This window comes from Aedes albopictus, chromosome 2 (genome assembly GCF_035046485.1).
Source record: "Aedes albopictus strain Foshan chromosome 2, AalbF5, whole genome shotgun sequence".
In the NCBI taxonomy this organism is placed as follows: Eukaryota; Metazoa; Arthropoda; class Insecta; order Diptera; family Culicidae; genus Aedes; species Aedes albopictus.
In genome coordinates this window covers 104440638-104464588 of record NC_085137.1, presented here as the reverse complement: position 1 = coordinate 104464588, position 23951 = coordinate 104440638, and the positions used below count along the sequence as shown (strand labels likewise).

The following is a 23951-nucleotide window of genomic DNA, read 5'->3' as shown; positions in this document are numbered from 1 at the left end:
GATCTTGCGAGCACATTCCTCGGCAAGGAAAAGTGAAGAAATAGAGCTTCCCCAACTTACATTTATTGTGAATGTAAACGTCAACAAAGCGTCCCCATACGGCTTGTATTCGATTAAATAAATTTAGGTTATAGATTCCATGACGCAATACATGTGGAACTGGAACTATCGCTTTAAAAATTGAGTTGTTATTAAAGTACTTGCCGCTACTTGGAATCGAACTCCCGATCTCCGTATCCACTGGTCCCGAATCCCGATGATGTCTTCGCTGCCACACCTATGTATATGTAAATAGCATAGAAAAAAGCCCGTTTTGTTTGACTTCAGATGAGGCTTTGTGATTGTGCCACAAGAAACCTTACCCAGCTTCATCTTGCTGAAGAGCTTGTGAAACGTCAAACGCAATCATGTTTACATTGAGCAAGCTGTGTGGTTCATCGTCACTGCTTCTAGCTGAAAGAGTCTTCTTTAAACAGCTACGAAGCGCTGCTGTTTTGTGTATTTGGCAACATTACAAAACGTACAGTATAAAGCAGTTTTTTTTTCAATTTGTAGACTCTTATTCGATTTGCACATGTTCCGGAGTCGGATTAAAGTGCAATAAAAGCAACCCAAATTATTTCACAGCAAAGAGATGTATAGATGTAAAGTATTTGTTCTTCTTCTTCTTCTTTCTGGCTCGACGTTCCAACTGGAACTTGACCTGCCTTTTCTCCAACTTAGTGTTCTTTGAGCACTTCCACAGTTATTAATTGGAGCGCTTTCTATCCCAGCCATTGCATGAATTCGTATATTGTGATGCAAGCACAATGATACACTATGCCCAGGGATTCGAGAAAATTTTCCCAACCGGAACGGGAATCGAACCCGCCGTCTCCGGATTGGCGATCCATAGCCTTAATCACTAGGCTAACTGGAGACCCCAAAGTAAAGTAAAGTATTTGTGTAGTAGCTATATATCCCGCTTAAAGAGTTCCGTTTGCGTGGTTCGCTCGTGTGGAAGCCGGAGGCCGGTACTGCTGAATGCGATTCAGTTTTTGTTGTTGTTTTTCGTCGTAATCTCATTCGCGTGTGCCGGAGGGGTTTTGTTACGTCTTAATATGTAGTAAACATTAAGGGATCACCCGTACGGATGGTCGATTGCACAGCGTAACAAAAATTAACTTTTGGTCTGTCTCAAGAGCAAACTTATGTGTCTCTGATAGATTTTGGGCCAAGGAATCCGAATCTGGGCTCAGATTTGCTCCAGCACGTCGCAATTTTGAGCTATACCTCAATTTATAGGGCAAAATATGCGATTTTGGGCTTTTTTACTGCAAGCCATTAAGCATTGACATATATTTTAAGCAATCAAAGGATAAATTGGTCAATTAACATCTGAATTATGGACTAATGCAAAACATTTCGTTTTACCAAATCGAATTTGGTGTTTTTAAGCGATTTATGTAAGGTACAATATTTCCCATACAAGTCATCCTCCAAAAGTTGCATGCAAGTTTACATACTATCATAAAATGCTTAAATCTATCGAATTTGATTTGGTAAAACGAAATATTTTGCATGAGGCGTTAATTTTGATGTTAATTGACCAATTTATGCTTTGATTGGATAAAAACATATTTTGCCCTATAAATTGAGGTATAGCTCAAAACTGTGACGAGCAAATCTGAGCCCGGATTCGAATTCAGCGGTCCAAAATCTATCAGAGACACATAAGTTTGCTCTTTAGACAAAAAAAAATGTTGCGCTGTGTTGTTTGCTTCCCGCGTGAAACGAACAATAGCGCGACAGATTGCATGTTTTGATGCATCGTTCATTAGTAGTAAATATACCGTAAAGGCACCATTCACCGTGGATCTAAGAGGATTCGGGGCAAATAAGGGCTGTCATTTGACACCAGTCTTATAAACATTTTTTTTATTAGTATTAACGAGATTTTTAGCCCTAGGCTAGTTCATCTCGGGACCCACGCTTTACTTCCCTTCCGAAGGAAGAACTCACATTTTGCGAGTCTGTCGGGAGTGGGATTCGATCCCAGGTCCTCGTCGTAATAGTCAAGTGTTCTTACCATCACACCAGGTCCGCTCCTCTTATAAACATTGTTGGTGCCGCTTTTAATTACCTTCATTATAGGTTAAAATTAAAGCAATATCCACAGAAGTAGAAAATGTTTCACAAAATTTGGTGATATAGTACAATTAGTAGAGGGTAGTTAGGTCGCCTGATTCCGTGGTAGGTCACCATTCTCCGTGGTAGTAGGGACCCATTCACCGTGTAAGAGAAGTTTTATTCTATTTTGTTTAAAATTATCAAAACAACCCAGCCAAGAATTTTCTTCGTTTAAATTCATTTCAAGTATGTAATCCCAGGTAACCAATAAGCAGTTAAAATGGCATTAATTCGGCACTATATGCGCCTTTGCAGCAGGTCAATAAATGCTAATTTGCCCTATATGCGCCATAAGTGCTACTTAAATGCAGGTTTTGGCCCAATTTACGGCTGATTGAATGCTTAAATTTCCTATCCCCCAGATTGTCAAAAATAAAAACAAAATATTACCCCTGCCCATTTTACGGCCCTTTCTCTTCTATTTTTATCCTCACTCTCCTGTGCAAGTTTTGAGGCTTGGGGGCACGTTTTGAAATGCTGTTGTTGTTTTTTTTGCTGATATCGCCGAAATTGGGATTTGATCCTTCGATCCTCGGTTTGGCGATGGTGCTGAACCGCGCTACGATGTAAGCTATAGATGATTAAATAATGTGCGTTGGTTTATTGATCAATTTAAAGCTTGAATATTACACCGGCAGTTGGTTCGTCAGATATGCTGATAATTAAATCAATGATGTGCTGATGTCAGATGTGCTGACAATTAATCGAGCATTGAAAAGTAGCCAAATCCAAGGAATTTATTTGTTAAAGTTTTTTTTTAGTTGCTACTCTATAAATGACAGGACAAGCGAATGATAATGGTATCTTCAGCCGGGGCACGTAAATTAAAAAAAAAGTGGAAATGTGCTGTGGGTTTAGCATCCCTCATCCCACTTAGCAGTTTTATGGCACTAATGCAGCAGTTGCGATGCTTGTTGACCAAAACATACCGTGCATCTGAAATGCTACATAACTGCTGTCAGATTTTAAGAAGCACTTCAATTGCTAATATAGGGCAGTTTAGCAGTCGAATTGCTATCATACGGCAGTAAGCAGGTCAAATGCAGATATAAAACAGAAATACGGCTTATTCAAATGCTCATTGGTTACCTGGGATAACTTGCAAGATTTTGTTAGAAAAACAAATGTTCAAATTTTCATTTTTTTTCTAGATATATGGGACAATAAGAAGCACGGTGAATGGAGACCATTGATTTTTAGGGTACCCATTTACCGTGCCTTTTTGTTTCAATTAAAAAGTACCAGTAATCGTACTTCCTTGTTTAACTTATTTCGGTAATGCCAAATACATACCTGATATGTGAATTGAATTGCTTCATGGTGGAATAAAAACGTTACTACATTTAGTTCATCGCTCAAATCACGTTAGCGCAGTTTTCGCTTTTTCACTATGAATGCAGTGAACGAGCAGAAACCCGCTTCATGTAAACACACTTTATTGTCAAAAAGATACTTTTAAATGTTTCTAATGAGCGTTTTGACATGGTAGCAAAACATTAGTGAAACTGAAGGGAAATTGTCATATCATTCAATCGTAATATGGAAATAATGAAAAAAAATTCGAAGGCACACGGTGAATGGAGCCCCCACGGTGAATGGCGCCTTGACGGTATATAAAAAACGACGTGAGTGATCGACTCTTTGCTTTGGTGAAGCGAACAATAGCGAATCAGTTTGTATGTTTTTTCGCGTTACTATAAACCGTAAATATTGGACAATCACCCAACGTGGGTGATTGATTGTTGACTTACGGCGTGAAGCAAACAATAGCGCGTCATATTCCATATTTTATCCCGTTATTTGTAGTATTTATTAATTAAGAGACCACCTGACGTGGGTAGTCGATTGTTTGCTTTCCGCGTAAAGCGAACAATAGCTCGACAGTCCAAGCAACCAAAAGTTCAGATAAAACAGCATGTTTGGGCTTAATCAGCTATTCGAAGGAAGATTAATAGCTTCTATACAGCTCACTATTCAAGTAATTAACCGAACTTGAGTTCACAAAAAGTATACTTGTGCCGCTGAAAAGAACGCTATTCGGCTTAAAATTAAACTTCGATAAAATGAAAAAAGGCCTTTAGTTCTCAAAAGTAATTTATTATTGAGAGACATTAGTATAGGTGGACTCCAAATTGACTAATGCCTTGAAATACATTTTCGATTTTTTTTACTTACTGAGACTTAAACTCGGGTTCTCCTCGTTGAAAGCCGGCGCCTCGCCACTACTGCATGTTTGCTTTGTTAAGCACTGAGGGATATTACTCAATGTGTTGGTATCATTTATTAGAGCTCAATCAGGTTCACGTGTGGACTTTCTTTGAACTTGGAATACTTTTTTAGGTCGAAAGTTCGAAAGAAGTTTACGGGAAACTTCTTGGGAACTTACACAGTATGACATTTTCAGTTTGTTGTGGTTCGCAGTGTAAAGCAATGAATAAGTGCCAGTGTACCGGCTTTCAGAAAAGAATATAAGTTTCCAGTGACTACGATCGCGTCGATTACCGGCGCGCTGGTGCTACATACAAGTGAGACGGGGTTGAAAAAATATAGCAAAGCTGGATTTTTTTATACGCAGCCAAAAAAAAAAACACTGGCGGTATCCTGGGTGAAACAATTGTCCGCTGCGGGGGCAGCATTTGAGCCACACAATACGGATGCTTTGCGTTGATTACAAGTAAGTACCTTTAAGTATTATAGTGAAACAAAGTGTACTTATGAAATTAACACAAGCTGTGGCTGCTGAACTCGATTAGAAAGTGGTTTAATTGAATGAGAACTTCTCCCGGGATCCGCTGTCGCCAAAGTTCAAGTGAAGTTCACTTTTGGTACGGTTAATATTTATCTGAACTTTGAGTAGTAAGTCCAAAACAAGTACGAAACAAGTTCGAAACGAAACTTTTCAAGTTGTTGGAATATATCCAACTGAACTTTATTTGAGCTTATGAGGCACGCAAAAGTTCAACATGAGTTCGGTTAAATTTTGATTGAACTCTGCTCTAAAGTTCAAAGTAATTTTTTTTTCTGAACCTCTTTTCGACTTTAATGTCTTTTTGAAAAGAAGTCAAAAGCTTGAACATGTACTTCCAAGTTCATAAACAGCATATGAGTAAATGCCAATTTCTTGATTTTGCGTTGGCTGACCGAGCCATGTTGGAAATTACACTGTTGAAAATGCTTTGACATCCATATGCACAACAGAACATGTGCTCGACGAACAAATTGAGATTTGAAATTATGAAAAGAAATCCACGTACTCCGATGAGACTCGAACTCACGACTCCCAATTCGCAAGACGGGCGCTTCTATTCCTTCAAGCTACGGAGTCACTCGACTATCTCCGTCGCCAGTAGGCCTAGAACTGAACTCGATTCCACAATTGCACATGGTTATCTTCTTTTCACAATACAAACCTCCCTCGGATGGGATTAGATGAACATCTAACACACGAAGATAACCATGTGCAATTGTGGAATCGAGTTCAGTTCTAGGCCTACTGGCGACGGAGATAGTCGAGTGACTCCGTAGCTTGAAGGAATAGAAGCGCCCGTCTAGCGAATCGGGAGTCGTGAGTTTGAGTCTCACCGGAGTACGTGGATTTCTTTTCATAATTTCAAATCTCAATTTGTTCATCGAGCACATGTTCTGTTGTGCACATGGATGTCAAAGCATTTTCAACAAAGTATATGAGTAATTTTTTGGATAATTAAGTTCAACGAAACCCGAATTGAACCAAACTTGAACTTCTGAGTTTGTTCTTCAAGTGGAATCCGAACTTTTGATTGCTTGGGTCTGCATGGCATGAGGGGATTTTTTTTTTTATTACCGAACACTTTGGGCCGAAGGTTCTCCGATTTTCATGAAAATTTCACCAGTGCTAGAGGTCGTGGATATATGATTATATATGGAATTCAAAAAAAATTATAGTGGACTATTTTCCCGAAAAACGCTAGATGAAATTTCACGATTTTCCAAAATTTTGTAAAATACCCCAAACTTCAAAAAATCATATCTCAAAAACTATGCATCGTAGAACAAATTTTATTTAGTGAAATCGATGCCTAATTACCTCAGCAATCCAATAAATATACACTGAGAAATAAGTTTCTCAGAAAATTTTTCACCATTGAGAAAAAACGTCTAAAAATGCTGTTAAAAGTATCGTCTGTATCATAGATTATTTTGAACAAAATTTTTCCTAGCGCAAAAACTAATGTTCTTCCTTTCGTTCTTTGACACCAAAATGGAATCTCTTACCGTTTTAGAGATATCGCCAAAAACCAACGACCAGTCGCTATATTTTCATAGGAAGCCATCTACAACAGCGGCCGTTCACCTGTTGCAACATATTTGCTTTGCAACGAGCAAATGACATGCGCTAATTGTAACGTAACTTTGACACTAACGTGCATCGGAGTGCACTGATAGCACTTATATGGCACTTGAGTGCCTTTTAAATGTATTAAATAGTCATGTTTTGCAATGATCGGGTTTCTAACTAAAATGTGTTTCAACTAACGGGTTAACAACCAGCTAATGCCACCGGTGAGCGTAATAGTTATTTATGTAACGAGTTGCAAAAAGTTGATTTTTTCAGCACGAGTCGTACATTTATCCAACGAGGCTTGCCGAGTTGGATAAATACGAAGAGTGCTGAAAAAATCGAGTTTTGCAACGAGTTCCATACAAAATTTTATGCAATGTTTTTTTTCATAATGCAACCCATTTGAGTTGCATAATGTTCATAATGCAACTCAAATGAGTTGCATTATGAACATTATACAACTATTTTTCATTATGCAACTCATTTCAGTTGCATAATGAACCAGTTCGGAAAAATTGGCCATTATGATACCAACATGAGTTATATAAAATGAAAAATTATGATACTGAATTGCATAAAATTACTTATGGCACTCATACCCTATATGTTTTCCAGAGGCGAATGAACCTAGGTTTAAAACCTCTATAATAAAAAAAAAAAAAAAAAAAAAAAAAAAAAAAAAATATGTTTTCCATTTCAATGTAAGAAAACAATAAAAATGCTCAGCAAAATATTTGAAATTATAATTATTTGCTTCGTTCAGAAATAAAGAAAGCATTCTAGAAATTTTCAAAAGATATAGTTAAGGATCCAATATTGACCCATGAAGCTTTGTAAATGCACAAGATTTGAATAAAAATGAGGACATCAGAGGATTTCTTGAAATTGAACATTTACTTGACATCTTAGAGCATTAAACAATTTTAGACAATATTGTAATCATTCGAACCGTGCACCGAATTATTGGTTGATTCGAATATATTATGGGTAGCTGTATGGGTTTGTCATGCTATTTCTCGAAACTGATGAAGTCTTTTTGACAACAAACCGTTAGTTAGAAAAAAGGGATGAATTGATCTTACACTTCAGTGTTTTTTTTATTAACTAATGTCAAAACTTTAACGGTAATGATCGATGCTCCAGCGTACCGCGCTGCCTCAACTGTTGTCAACACAGTAGCTCTATACCGAGCTCGGTATTAATTTTTGCTAACCATTGCTAAATATTATAATCGACACTGTTGGAATTGTGTCGCTTCTTAGAACAGGAAAAGCTTGGTTTGAAGCAACAATGTTTTATCAGCGCGTTAATAAGTTGTAGGCATGGGTTTAATTTGTTTTGGTTTTAATTTGTTGCCCGTACTGATTAGTATATTTTTTATCTGTATTAACGAGATTTTAAGCCTTAGGCTAGTCTCAGGACCCACACTTTACTTCCCTTCCGAAGGAAGAACTCACATTGTGTGAGTATGTCGGGAGTGGGATTCGATCCCAGATCCTCGGCGTGACAGTCACGGGTTTTAACAATCACACCTGATCCGCTCCAGATAATACATGTTTGTTCCTCTCATTTATGGTATACATCTTTTAAAGTTCTGTTAAGTTTTAAATAAGTGTTGCTTCTAAAGCACAGTATACAAACACATTATGTACAGACCATGCTATTTACTAAATATTGAGTGGAAAATGGTCTCTTTATGGTGTATAGAAGAATCCACATACCAATGAACATTTAAGCAACAAAACACTATAAAAACAAAACGAAGCTTTACATGCGTAAATAGACCTTATATTGCCTTAGTTACCTGATATCCACTCATCTCTAACGGTTTGCATATAATTGCTTTGATTGAAAAACAGGTTAACAGGCTCGTTGTTAACCCGTGAAACACATTTTAGTTAGAAACCCGATCATTGCAAAACATGACTATTTAATGCATTTAAAAGGCACTCAAGTGCCATATATGTGCTGTCAGTGCACTCCGATGCACGTTAGTGTCAAAGTTACGTTACAATTAACGCATGTCATTTGCTCGTTGCAAAGCAAATATGTTGCAACAGGTGAACGGCCGCTGTTGTAGATGGCTTCCTATGAACCTATAGCGACTGGTCGTTGGTTTTTTGGCGATATCTCTAAAACGGTAAGAAATTCCATTTTGGTGTCAAAGAACGAAAAGAAGAACATTAGTTTTTGCGCTAGGAAAAATTTTGTTCAAAATAATCTATGATACAGACGATACTTTTAACAGCATTTTTAGACGTTTTTTCTCAATGGTGAAAAATTTTCTGAGAAACGTTTTTCTCAGTGTATTTTTATTGGATTGCTGAGGTAATTTGGCGTCGATTTCACTAAAAAAAAGTTTGTTCTACAATGCATAGTTATTGAGATATGATTTTTTGAAGTTTGGAGTATTTTACAAAATTTTGGAAAATCGTGAAATTTCATCTAGCGTTTTTCGGGAAAATACACAATGATTTTTTTGAATTCCATATATGATCATATATCCACGACCTCTAGCTCTGGTGAAATTTTCATTGCAATCGGAGACCCTTCGGCCCAAACCTGTTCGGTAATAAAAAAAAATCCCCATGATTCAAATACAAAAAGCCATATTACTTATCAAAGTGAATCCAGACCCAACTATACCTTCCCTTCTAACAAACAACCCTTCCTTCAACTTTTGGTAAAGACGTGCGGTAAACGCCATCTTTCACATAACAAAATTGTATACTGATATTCTTTCCCTCTTCCAACCTGACTGCAAGGATGTGGCCGGCGCCGTTATTGTACAGTTAAATAGAGTGCACAGTGCACAGTGAGAATATTGACCACTCCCAGTCAATTATTCATTTGATTCATTGTGTAACTGTTATTGGTTCGGTCCAATCACGGAGTAGCAACCATAGATATGTGCAGTCAGTCTAAGCTCTAAGCTAAGCTAAGCTAAGTAGCTATATATCCCGCTTAAAGTTTGTTTTGACAATATTGTTTACATCCGACAAGCCGTGTTGGTATATCAACAGTTTCTTAATTACAGCTTCTAGCTGCAATGGTATCGCATAACGGCCTCCAAAGCACATCTCCTTTGTGGATTTGTCAGTAAGTGTACTGTATATAGTTGCAACTGTTTTTTTAGTGGTGACAGTGTGATTGATTTCAGAAAACCGAGTTTGGTAGTTGTATGGTGCTTGTTTTGCAGCCGTGTATTAGATTTTTGTTTATATTTATTTATTTATTCGTCGTCAATCATATGTAGACCATTTGTTACAACTATGTTTTCTTAACCTAACATTATTTTTTTAGTAACGAATTACATTCAATTGTCTCTTAAGCTTAGCTTTCGACATACCGAAGTCAATGGACTCACATTGTTCATTATATAACCTCATCATTTGATTTATAGGTCCAAACATGGCATAATTAGTTCGATAGTGATTAGTAGAAAAAATGCTGCGATTTCGTAATTGACGAGTAGGTGCATAAAAATTCAATTTTGATAAAATTTCCTGTGAATCAACTCGGTTGGATACGACGTCATTTATAAATGAAATCATGGCGAATTTTCGACGTTCTTTTAATGTTTGGATATCCAACAGCTTGCACCGTGCTTCATAAGGGGGCAGAGGCTGCCCACATCTCCAACCTAGTTTGCGAAGAGCGAATAATAAAAACTGTTTTTGAACAGATTCTATTCGGCTGCCGTGATTATCTGAAAATGGCGACCATACTATACAACAATATTCTAGTATTGAACGAACATAGGAAATATATAATGTTTTTATTGTGTATGGGTCGTGGAAATTGTAACTAAAACGTTTTATGAACCCAAGCATCTTATTGGCCTTGTTAATGATTGTATTATAATGATCTATAAATGTCACTTTAGAATCTACTAGTACACCAAGGTCTCTTATTCTTTCACATTTTTGTACTGGTTGACTTCCCAACAAAACTGTTGTGTTTGGCGTGTTTAACTTCCTGCTAATGGAAATGGAGTTACATTTTTTTACATTAAGTTTCAATAGGCTTTTCTGACACCATGTGTAAAATACATTTATTTCATTTTGGAATAACCTAAAATCTTCATTGTTTCTTATTTCGAAGTACAGTTTCATGTCGTCAGCATATATGAGAATATTAGTCTTACTAAGTATAAAAGAAACATCATTGACATACAAGATAAACAAAAGTGGGCCTAAATGAGATCCTTGAGGAACTCCTGAAGTTACATGTATTGGACTTGATTTAGCACTTTTGAATTTAACTATTTGTTGGCGATTCGTGAGGTATGATTCAACCCATTTAAGAAGACCTGGTTCGAACCCTATTTTTTCCAATTTAAAGAGTAACATGGGTATATCGATACGGTCAAAAGCTTTACTGAAATCTGTATAGATAGCCTCTACGTAGTTCCCATTATCCATGGCATTCAATGAGTAGTTAATGAATTCCACCAGATTTGTACTGGTAGAACGCCCTTTGAAGAAGCCATGTTGATTATGAGTTATCCTGTTTTTGATTTGCTGAAATAAATTTCCATTAATTATTGCTTCGAACAATTTGGGAATGCATGAAATAATAGCGATACCTCGGTAGTTACGCACGTCAGATTTCTTGCCGCTTTTGAATATGGGTATTAAGAAAGACTTTTTCCATGTTGATGGAAAATTACCTGTTTTAAGTGAAGTGTTGAAAAGCCAAAATAATGGCGCCGTCAATTCCATTGACAAAGACTTCAAAAATAAAGGTGGGATCCCGTCAGGTCCAGGTCCTTTAGAGGCATCTAAATTGTTGAGAGCGTCTGTAACTTCATGTACTTTAACTTGATCAACGCGAATGTCTCTTGAATATTCTGGAATGAATGAAAAGTATTCACGCTCTCGATCTTCTTCCGAAAAAGTGGTATAAACTTCTTGGAAAAAAGTTGCAAAAAGTTTGCAGATTTTTTCTGCGTTGTCACCTGTTTTTTCGTCAAGTTGCATTTCCGAAGGAAAGTTGTCTGATTTTAGTTTGCTATTCACGAGATGATAAAAATTTTTTGGGCATGACTTTATTTCGAGCTCCGTTTATTGTACTAGCTTCCCTTTTATTCAGCGTTGACTGCTTCAACTCGATTGTTGCACATCAGAAAGCAAATGACTGAAGCTTAAAGCGCTGAAAATGTTAGTTGGGTTCGATCTCTAAAAAAGAGCTGTGAGTGGTTGAATCTGGATAAATCGAAATAACATTTATGCAATCTATTTTATATAACTCAATTTGGTATCATAATAGCCAATTTTTCAGAACTGGTTCATTATGCAACTGAAATGAGTTGCAAAATGAATATAATTGCATAATGTTCATAATGCAACTCAAATGAGTTGTATAATGAAAAAAATCATTGCATAAAACTTTGTATGAAACTCGTTGCAAAACTCGATTTTTTCCACACGCTAAGAAAAAGTTACTCTAAAATGAGTAAGATTCACACAAAACTGAGCTAAACTGGAACAGCTCAAAAAATGAGTAAATTGCATTTCCAGCGATAGCGCTGGCCCAAGTGCAAAAATCCAAACAGTTTAAGCCGTATAATATTCTTCACATCAGCAAGAATATTATACAACTTAAACAGATGAGATTTTCGCACTTGGGCCAGCGCTATCGCAGGAAATAAAATTTACTCATTTTTGAGTTGTCCCACTTTAGCTCCAAAATGAGTGAATTTTCTAACCGTGCAGCACTCTTTGTATTTTTTTTAATGTACGACTCGTGCAGAATAAATCAACTTTTTGCAATTCTTTACATAAATAGCTATTTCGAAACTGATTTCAAGTAGTACCAGATGAAATATCAATCAATCCATTTCAGCGTGCACATTTCTCTGATAAAGCCTGTATCCGCAATAATCGGGACACAGAAGTACGGCTGTAGCTCTGTAGTGAATCGGTAAAATTGGTCAATTAATTGACTGAGAACTCTTTGTTGTATGTTTATTATTTGTTCCAAATTCCATTTAAATCGATACATTACTTTTAACTGTGGATGAAAAAAAAACAGACGTGCTTTTAAGCATTTTGTGCAATCATCAGGCCCGGATTTAAGGGGGGGCAAAGGGGGCAAGTGCCCCGGGCCCCCCGATGAAGGGGGCCCCCCAAGAATCCGAAATACAATTTATATTTTTCAACGAAGCCATACGAAATTCACGTGAGTGAGCGTTCATATTTTATACAAAGCCCCTATAGCCACAGCTGTTAAGGTGTGGATATTCAGCATGACCATACTAAGGGTGACGCGTTCAATTCCCGGTCGTTCCAAGAACTTTTCGTAAAGGAAAATCCTTGACTTCCTTAGGAAAAAAGCGTCTTCGTGTCTGCCACACGGTATGCACATACGAAATGGTCATTGACAAACTCTTTGTTAATAACAGTTGCACAGTTACTATGGAAGTGCTCATGAAACACTAAGGTAAGAAGCAGTGTCCCAGTGAGGACGTCAAACTACAAAAAGAACTTATAATTGGGTTCCTAAAGGTATCTAAACTATTTTTGGCCATTTATCTGGATTTTCTCTTAAGTATAATTCGAAATCAAAAGTTACATAATTTTTGGGCGCTGGGGCCCGTGGCGTAGTTGGTCACACGTTCGCTTCATATGCGGATGGTCATGGGTTTGATTCCCAGCCCCGGCACTTGCAATTTTTCGTCAGTTGCTTTTCCCCCAAGAGCAACTGACACTGACCCTCTTCTGAGCCCCATGGCTCAAACGGACCCGGATACCTGGACATCGGCGAACTGCTACTCATAATGGACCCCCAATTGGACTGGAAAGGAACAACGCCATCCATCATCATCCTTGTGCTCATCATTCTACTAGGTATAAAAGTAGAAAAAGTGAAAGCAGCAGGAAGGCAACCAGTTCGATGAAATTGCTGACGTAGTGCCCCAGTGGACAATAGAGCTGTAAGTTAGGTTAAGTGATTAAGAATAAAAAAAAAATAATTTTTGGTGCAGTATTTGAAAATATGCAATTTTCTCTAAAACCCCTTGAAAGTTTTTATCGAGTGGAAACACTTTTCCGTGACTTCAAGTTGCTACAAAAAGTGTCTCTAAGCAGAGTGCAAGAAAGATTAAGCTTTTGAGTAATTGTACATCAATATAAATTTCAATAGTTTCACAAATTTATCTATTATTTCACAATGATTATACAATTATACATACGTTTGTTGATTATGATTATATTTTGAAAACAAATGCCTTATACTTATTTGCATCAGTTCGCTGCTATCATGAAAAAGAGAAGATGATGAATTCTGGAGATGTTTGGGAGTTAAGGCTAGTTTTGAAAACCGAGTGTCCTGGAAACTGTAACTTTCCATATCTTTATATTTGGTTTTACTGAAGATATTTAGATTTATTGCTACAGTTGCTCCCAAGAGACTAATCTTTATATAATCTGAATTTTGAAATACTCGTCGATCCCGTGCAATCTCAAATAAAGTTGCTGCATGTTTTAGTAAATTATTAATTGAACGCTAAGTTCTTAAACTTGTATAAATGTTTTCAATTCGGATGAAAGTTTAAAATATATGTACTATCTGAACGAGATGTCATTTACGCTAGCATTTTGACATTTGAGTCAAATATCAAATTAAATGTTCGAATAATTTTCTATTTGTCGGAATTTTGGAGAAGTTCAGGAATCAGAAGCTTTCAATATTAGGTCTAAAATAATACATAAGATTAAGAAGAAAAAAAAACGTAATTGTATGGTTCATTTTTTTTCGAAATTTTGATTCTGGGGGCCCACTTTTTAGGATTTGCCCCGGGCCCCCTGAGGCCTAAATCCGGCACTGGCAATCATGACCAATTTTCATTCACATGGTAGAGGGTTCTTTTACGCTACAGTTCAAAGTTCTGTGACGATAATTATGAAATTTCATTAGCAGTTATGATACTTATAGAGACACTTTCTTGCAAAATTTCATCAACTTTTATCAATTGGTTTGAAAGCTACTGGTGTTGATAGACACAGTTAGAAAATATCACCGACTTCGGTAATGTTTTACCGAAATCTCAACCGTTAAGTTTGTTTTACAGGAAAAAATCGGTAAAGGTAGTAACTTTTACCGAAGTTCGTTAGAGTTTGACAGATAAACAATAACATTTTACCGAAATTTGTTATTTTTCTTCAGAATTTCAGTAAAATTCCATTACCGAACGCTCAGTGGTTGAGATTTCGGTAAAAATTACCGAATGCGATTAGCTGTGGAGGTGAGTGTTAGTGAAAATTTTTCGGGTTTTTCATATGTGATGATGTTTGCCTATTCATAACTTTTGAATTTCTCTGCCAATTTCCATGAAATTTGCACAGAGGATAGTTGATTATGTGCATATTATGTCTGCAAAATTTGATGATTATTGGTATAGTACTTACAATAGTACAGTCGAAACAATAAAGGGTGCTGACTAATTGCTGTCTGAGGGGCTAAAATCACGTTCAGTCCCAATACATGTTTTGACTATACAATTGTTGATAGTACATCGATTTTTTTTGAAATTTTGCCTATGCATCAAATGTAGATTGAGAAGTCTGTGTTCAAAATTTCAGCCATTTCCTTTGCCAAATTCAAAAAATGCAGCGCTGGCAAGCAAAACTAGGGGCAGTACAAAATTCAATGGCGCACATTCTACTCTTTCATTGATGCAACAAAAAGTACTGCACCGTTTCACATGAAATTTTGTCGGTGAAATGAGCACATCTTAAGATGTTATTAGGCCAAATGTGAGCAATTTTAATGTATCTATTACACCAAAACCTCCATTTAGGTAATGAGTCGGGACTGCCTAAATAGAATTTTTACCTAAATGGATTCATTACCTAAATGGATTCAGATTATTACCTAAATGGATTACAAGGTGGCAAAGAAGTTCAACAAGGGAGAGTTACTAGGAGATTTAAAGGAGATCATGCGGAGTTTCAGATGGCTTTCAAGGAGTTTCAGGAGGGGGTGGGTTTCAGGAGGGGAGGGGCTTCAGGGGCGTTTTGGGGGGTTTTGGAGGATCTTAGATCAGAATTGTTATTCAAATGACTAGCTGGGCACGAAACACTAAAACCTTGCGAAAACCCTGCAAAATTCCGCCAGACTGAAAAATTATTGAATGTCGGGTCAATTTTTATCGTATGTTGGGCCATTGTTGGACCAACATCGAACAACTGTTAGGTCTATGTTGGGTTTGGTGGCCAAAATAAAAACAGGTGAATGATAGGTTGATGTCGGGTTTGACGTCATCAATGCTGGAGCTGATATCAATTGGGTTTTTAAATTTAGAAAAATGAATTGTTTTTTCGATTTCATACGAAAGAGCATCTTTTTCTGAGCCACTATGATTTTTTTCAGATTTTTAGAACTTTATTTTGGTGCCTAAAACCAATTTCAAAGAGATTTTTCGAAATCACCTTTTGACAGCTGAGCAACTGCTTGACAGCTCCGCCCAGTACAAAATGCGACGAGGGGTGATCCGACAAATCGCTCCCATACAAACTTCAAATTGATTTTTGAATAGGTTCCCGGGCACCAAAATTCATGAAAATTTGGATTTCGGCTCAGTTTGGCATGCAGATTCCGAATATGGAATTATCTCAACACCGCTAAAGAAGCCAATTGAATGATGGAAGGATGGTTGATTATCTCAATTTCAGCTGAATATGACGCTGCATACTGACGCTTTTCAACACTGCATGGAAGGGGGGGGGGGGTGTTTAAGGGGCAACATTGCATCCCCCTCCCCCCATATCCATCCCCTAACACCACTCACTACTTCTTTCCCGTAAACCAACCTTATACCTAACCATAAGTACTCCAACTGAACTGAACACAATCAAATTCCATTTAGGTAACGTTACCTAAATGGAGGGACCTAAATAGATTTTACCTAAATGGATCCTACCTAAATGGAGGTTTGAGTGTACATATTCACAGCTGTATTTCTGTATCCCGATTATTTCGGATACAGGCTTTAATCAGACAATTACTGCAACCAAATCATTTAAGTATGTTCGAATACAAAACTGAAGACTGTAGACCATCCACAAATGTTTTGTGTTCTCTCTTTTCAAATCCTCGTGATCAGTTATATTTTAATGACGATTGTTACAATGTTGCAATCGGTTACCTTTGATAACAGTATGCTATAAATGACAATTCCATTAGACTTGGTCGCTGAAAACCAGAGAGCAAGCATCCCTGATCGGTTAGTGCGTAATCGTCCGTGTCGCTTGGTGATAACGCTTCATTGGCCAGTGCGCGGTTGCAATTTTGCTTTGATCAATCGTGCCCCTCAGTTAGCATTCTGCATCACCCAGGATGAAGTCGAAAGCATCCTTTGCTCTTCTCTTAATCTATACAGTGTGTTTGAGTGTAGTCGGTTGCGGAAGGGTGCTCTTTTTGATTCCTTTTCCCGGATCAAGCCACTGGTTGATGTTCAAGCACTTTATAAGGGAATTGACCGATAGAGGACATGAGGTAACAGCTGTGACCAGTTACAAATTTGGTGAACCTATTGATAACTATACTGAAGTGCTGATAGATCCGAGTTATCCCATTCTCGAGAAGTGTAAGTTTGATTATTTGAAAAAATGTCAATAGTAACTAAACGAGGATTTTTAGTTCCAATTTCAGCGGTCTACAGCTCACAAGACTATCAGAACGATTTTAAAAACCTGTTTTTATATTGGCGATTGGGACTAGAAACCAGCCGTTATGCTCTGGAGAACTCCAACGTCCAACAGTTCATTCGTCGCAAAGATGACCATTATGACCTTATCGTGGCCGAACAATTCTTCCAAGAAAGTTGGCTTATGTTTGCACACAAGTTCGATGCTCCGATCATCACCATCAGCACCATAGGTTATTCAGACTATATGGATCGGGCGATGGGACTACTAACACCGTGGTCTTTCGTGCCTCACATGCTGCTGGACTATGACGATCAGATGAGTTTCTACCAACGTGCCTACAACACGCTTCTGTCAATGGTCGACTATATCGGCCGAGAGCTGCACTACCTTCCAGAGCAGAACAAGCTTGCAGAGGAAATCTTCAGCCGTTTCGCTGAACACCGTGGGCCTTTGCCCACCGTCCAGTCGTTGGAGAAATCCATCTCCGCAATGCTGGTCAATAGCCACCCAACCCTAGCAAAGCCACGACCCTCCATGGTTGGAATTATCAACATTGCTGGAGCACATATCAAACCACCCAAACCACTACCGCAAGATCTTCAACAATTTATGGACGAAGCCGAGCATGGGGTTATCTACTTCTCCTTAGGAGCCTACCTGCAAAGCTCACTAATGCCCATGGAAAAACGATCCATTATCCTGAGTGTGTTTGCGAAACTGAAACAACGCGTGATTTGGAAATTCGAATCTGAAGATCTCACGGACGTCCCGGATAATGTGCTGATTCGAAAGTGGGCTCCACAGAATGACATCCTTGCTCATAAAAATGTGATTCTCTTCATTTCTCACGGTGGCTTGTTCGGGACGTACGAATCCATGCATCATGGAGTTCCAACGTTGGTCATACCGTTCTTTGCCGATCAACCTCGAAATGCCGCTAGAGGAGTTCGTAGCGGATATGCCAGAAAGCTTGGATTCAAGGACATATCAGAGGAATCACTTTTCAACAACATCCAGGAAATGATTCAAAACGGAGAGTATTCCAAGCGAGCGAAAGAAATATCCGTAGTTTTTAGAGACAGACTGACGAATGCAATGAACGAATCGATTTACTGGATGGAGTACGTAATGCGAAACAAGGGTGCCAAACACTTGAAATCTAATGCGGTAAATCTATCGGTGATTCAGTACCTTCTATTGGATGTTGTCGGACTTGCATTGCTGGTTACAGTGCTCTTAGGAGTGATTTTGAGAGTTTGTTGCTCTTCACGGAAGCAAGATTTTAGGCATAAAAGGAAGCAGAACTAAGTTTTCTATGCAGAATATTATCTAACTATGAAATAAATCACAATAAATTATTACAGTGGCGTTTCGGTTTTATCACTAGTCGTTTTAATCACTACTCGCCCAAATTCAAGGTTTTCTATTCGATTATATCACGATTTTCATTTCGTTTTTATCACACTTGTTTTAAAACATTCCGAAATCAATATAAAATCAATACAGCATTGTCCAGTCCACCAAAACAGTTAAAAAATATAAGCTACGACGTATATATTTTGCAGCGAAACGATTTTGGATAAAAAATTTACATTTATTTGTCGTTTCGCTAAATTCACGGTTTCGTTTATATCACGGTAAAATTTTTTTTGACCGTGATAAAACCGAAAAACCACTGTAGTGCTAAATCAGTATGCATTGAGCACTCAAAGCGGCCGTATTGTAGTTACGTTATCACTAATGTAGCCGGTCGTTAGAGCATGCGACCAATTTGAGTGCTCAAAGCATTCTGATTTATCACTTTTGTCTTGTGGCTTAGTTGGATTAAGCGCCAGACCAGCGATACGGAATCTTTATCATTTTTATTTACGCAGTCATGACCAATCAGAACGAGTTGTTGTTCGTCCCGACGTTTCGACTTTGGATGGTTTCTTCTTTAGGGGAAAGAAACGTTTTAAGATTTTTTTTATATGTGGTGTTGTCTAACTTTAACAGTTGTGTGGTGAAAATGTGGGTACATAACATCGGTTTTGGTAACACTGATTTTTTTTGGCATACATATTTTGGCGCAATTCTGTAAACCACATAGGGACCGTTCATAAACCACGTAGTCTTTTTGGGGAGAGGGGGGGGGGAGGTCGATCCGACCAGAATTTACGCTCCATACAAATTTCATATTTTGTATGGGGAACAGTCCTGGAGAGGTGAGGGGAGAGGGGTCTGAAATTGTCAAGTTCTAGTCTACGAAGATACGAAGAACGTATCTTTCATTGAGAACCAAGATCGTGGATCACGGAACGGTAATTTGAGCTATGATACCATGCAATATGCGCATCCATCGATCAAGCTCGATGAAAAGATGTCAACAATCGATATTCGACGTTATTTCTAAATGCAATAGTGGAGCCACGGAATGGTGGATTGAGCTTTGATTCCATGCAACATGGGTATCTATCGATCGGGATTGATAAGTAGATGGGTATAGGTAGAGAGAGTAGAGAGCAGCGTAGAGGGTCAGAGCAGACGGTTGGGTAGATGGTTTGGGTGAAGGATAGGGTAGTAGATAGGGTAGAGGGTTAGAGTAGGGGTAAGGTAGAGAGAAGGATAGAGGAGGGACATCCAGCCCGCCACAGGTAGTACCTAGGCTGCAACACTAGGCTTCGCAACTCCAAATCATAGAAACGACTGGTACGACGGCGAATGTGAACAGTTGAAAAACGAGAAGAATGCAGCATGGGCGAGCATTTTGCAACACCGTACGAGGACGAATGAGGCACGTTAGGCGTGGAACAGGCAAAACTCAGTCTTCCGGAGCAAGAACCCGACCAGAAGCTCCTAACAAGATTATAACAAAATTATTACAACCCTTGTTAGAAATAACAGAATTTGATATAATTTTGTTGTAAGGATTTTTATAGGTGAATAAACACAACAAAATTGTAACAAAATTTGTTATTATTTTAAAAACAAAACTATAACAAAAATTGTATTATTTATTCAAAAAGATATATAACAGCATTTGTTACATTATGCATATTAAAATAATTGCCTATTTGTTGGAAAATTTGTTGGATTTTCAGTATTGACGTCAAATAGTTTGATCATTTTTGTAATATTGACCACTCGAGCCAAACGCCATAAAACGAAACTTATAGCATTTATTTGAAACATAACGCGAAAATCGTCATGTTTGAACACTCCCTTCTCTTTCGTTACACAGTGTTTTATTTTGCCGATTTCGTGCGCTTTTTTTTTAATAACGTTTCAACCGCTGATTTTTGAGATATAGTTTCTTCGGATAAGTTTCTACATAAGACAACGCGCATCTTGTGACATGAAGAGTTGGATAATCAATTCATCTACATATAAGTGAGATGAAAAAAAAGCATGATTTCATACTTTACGAGATATATTGTATGTGCATGACCTCTGGAAATCATATATTTCGTCAAAACTTTTAAAGGGATTTTTTACATTTTTTGCGTCTTCTACAAAGCTATTTGGAGTGTAAAAATACATTTTTTGCTGAACATCAAAAAACGCTTGCTTTTGAAATAACTAAGTTATTTGCAAATTTCTGATTTTTATAGGTTAACTTTGAACTCGTATAACTTCTAAAGAATCGTTGCGAATAATGAAACAAACATATTTCTACTATATGAAAATGGCTTAAACTTTTGTATGCAAGTGTATCCTTTATGTGTTATGGTAAACAATTATCAAATATTGAAACTATTTAATAACTTCTTAATTTAACTTGATAGAATGTCGCAATGTTCAGCAAAATTGCATATTTTTGTATGCTTAACAACTTTTTAGAACGAGAATAAAATTGTAGAAAGTCTAGGTAAAAAGCTATGAATATTTTAACGATTTATAAAAAATGAACATATTAATAAATCACTCAGAAATTTATTTTTATAATAACTTTTAATCCGGAATTTTTACATTATTTTCAAGTTCCGCAAAATTGTTAAACATATAAAAATACACAATTTTGCTGAACATTACGATATTCTATCTCGTTAAATGTAGAAGTTAATAAATGATTTAAATATTTGATAATTGTTTGTTTTTCTATCATAACCCATAAAGGATACACTTGTATACAAAAGTTTAAGCCATTTTCATATAGTAAAAATACAACTGTTTCATTATTCGAAACGGTTCTCTGCGCCATTTTGCGCCGCAAGAAGTTAGATGAGCTCAAAGTTACCCTATAAAAATCAGTAATTTGTAAATAACTTTGTAATTTTATAAACTAGCGTTTTTTTATGTTCAGCAAAAACATGTATTTTTACATTCGCATTAATTTTGTAGAAGACGAAAAAAATGTACAAAATCCCGTTAAAAAGTTATGATAAAATATATGATTTCTAGGGGTCATGCACATACAACGCAATATATCTCGTAAAGTATGAAATTAAGCATTATAACGTCTCTGACAAAGTTGTTTAAAATTGCATTTTGCACAACTTTGCCGAAGACATCAAACGTCTATCTGCATTTTTTTGAAAAAATATTTTTTTTTCATCTCACTTATAGGTGGATTGATCATTCAACTCTTCATGTTACGAAATCGGCAAAATAAAACACTGTGCGTTACCCTTTTTTAAATGAATGTCCTGTATGGACCGTAACGCTCGGTTGTACTTCCCCTCTCCCTTGAGCGACGCGTAATTTTCCGAGCAGAAGAAAATATCAACAGCATAATAAAATATGTTATTTTGGCTTAATAACTGTATAATGGAATCAGTATTTTTAATGTTATTAGCATAACATATTATGTTTTAAACTTGGCTGTCATAAGCGGCAAAAAAACAAATATCATAACAAAAAAATGGTCCTGGAAGACTAATTCAATAATAAGTTTTGTAAGACTCATTACAACTTAATAACAGGAAATTTGTGAACTTGTTACTGTTGTGTTATTCTTCATCACATATTTGTACATTCTCTATAGCAGAATAATGACTAAACTTGTTATACAACAAAATATATAATTGAAATGTTATCTTGTGGATATATCCCAAAAACTTGAACATAACAAAATAAGATTGCCCAACAAAACATGTTATTGAAAAGATATATTTTGATAAGTTAACTATAACAAATTATGATATAAAAACAGGCTATGTGATTCTGTTGTTATCAATTTGCTATTCTCCTCTGCTCGAGTGGGACACAGAACAGAACTTGTTATCATTATAATCTGTCAAATTCTTCCCAAACCAGCAGTGCTTTGAAGCTACTATCGTTATGCGATATCATAACAGCTAGAAGGTGTAATAAAAAATCTGTTTGGATATCACCATGGCTTGTCGGATGTAAACATTATTATCAATACAAACTGTAAGCTGGAATGTAGCAGGAAATCAAATACTTCACAGCTATCCTTTTTCTATTTTTTTTGGGGTTCTTCTAATCCAAAACCGGAAAAGTTCTTGGATGATGTGCCAATCGAATAAGAATCCTCACCAACAAAACAGCTGCTTTCATAGAATACGTTTTGGTACTACGTGAGCAAGTTTCAGCCCTGAACTTAGTTTTGATGGACATCTTTATTTTATAATAAGGGCCTCTGGAGGCACCGTGAGTAAATTACTGTCATATTTCTCTAACAATGTTTATTAACATTTTATCTGGATTTACACACAAAATTTGTTTATAATTAAAATATTTTAGCACTATTTTCAATATTTGGATTTTTACACTTTAGCAACTAAGTATCACTTTAATAAATATTTATTTAACTAAGGACCAGTAACTACTCCAACATACATACCTTTGCACTTCTTATTACAATCCACTCGTGTCACCGCACTGGAACAAATTTCACTACATGGAGAACAGTTGAAGCTATGCTGATCGCAGTACTCATCCTCCGGACATGGTTTATCGTCGTGACATTGCTCCAGTGCTACCGGCATTGCCAACACGCTGAAGGTCAACAGTAGGATCCATGCACTACACCAAACCGCTTTCACCGCCATAGCTACAAACGAAGTTCTACGCTCAAACTAAACACCGATCACACCCTCTAGCTTGAATTGAAGTGAAACTTATTCGCTGTAAGTACGCGGCCGAACTGGTTTCCAACAACTACGTCATAGGATTAAAATGCTGCCGAGCTGCAAGCTAATTTCCGTAGCCCAACGATGCAGGCTCCAAATGCGAGACTTGCTGTACCCTCCTTCCAAGAACTCGCTTCGGGGACTATTTGGGGAGCTACGGATGACTCATCACTGCATCATCATTATCTTTCGATGATACCTTTCCCGTGCAAATATCACAACAACCGCAGTCAGTGGGATAAATTTGAATTGCACCTTCACTTATCACATTTATCTTGAACAAACGCCACCAATTCGTGAGTTTTCGACACAGAACTCAGATTGAAAGCTCTTTTCTGACACGTCGTCGTCGGTTCTACATTCACTTGACTAGATTTGAATCACTGCGCGTAGATTCTTTTCACTTTAACCCTAACAGCACCAACATAATTGACCGTGTTGGTCCACTCCGATTGATCATCGAAAAAATCTTCTAATGATGTAAAAGTCACCTCCGGCCCGGATGGACCAATACCATCAATGTACGAAAGCGTATCTTACTGGGCACATACAGAATTCCCGAGCCCAAGCGTGATCTCTCTAAGCCCACTGAATGCTAGAAGGGTTCGTCTCTTGTGTACATAGAATACCACCTCTATATAGTTGGATACATGGCATACGAGAAATCCAAACAACAACCAAACAACACGTCCAATCATCGTCGACACACCATGGAATCCAAAGCCCGGCTGA

The 23951-nt window shown here is 37.2% G+C and overlaps 2 protein-coding genes across 2 annotated transcripts in view; one reads left to right on the top strand and one right to left on the bottom strand.

The window, feature by feature from the left end:
• Positions 1-23951, bottom strand: part of LOC115259164 (protein grindelwald) — a 25301-nt gene extending 1350 nt beyond the window's left edge. The window contains exon 1 of the mRNA XM_029859677.2: positions 22931-23951. Coding sequence (XP_029715537.2) covers positions 22931-23138 — 208 coding nt within the window. The 5' untranslated portion in view covers positions 23139-23951. The remainder of the gene's footprint in view (positions 1-22930) is intronic.
• LOC115255070 (UDP-glycosyltransferase UGT5-like) lies at positions 16564-18506 on the top strand. Its single transcript, XM_029852832.2, has 2 exons — positions 16564-17081; positions 17135-18506. Exons 1-2 carry the CDS (start codon positions 16832-16834, stop codon positions 18451-18453), a joined length of 1569 nt encoding a protein of 522 aa, XP_029708692.2. The 5' UTR covers positions 16564-16831; the 3' UTR covers positions 18454-18506.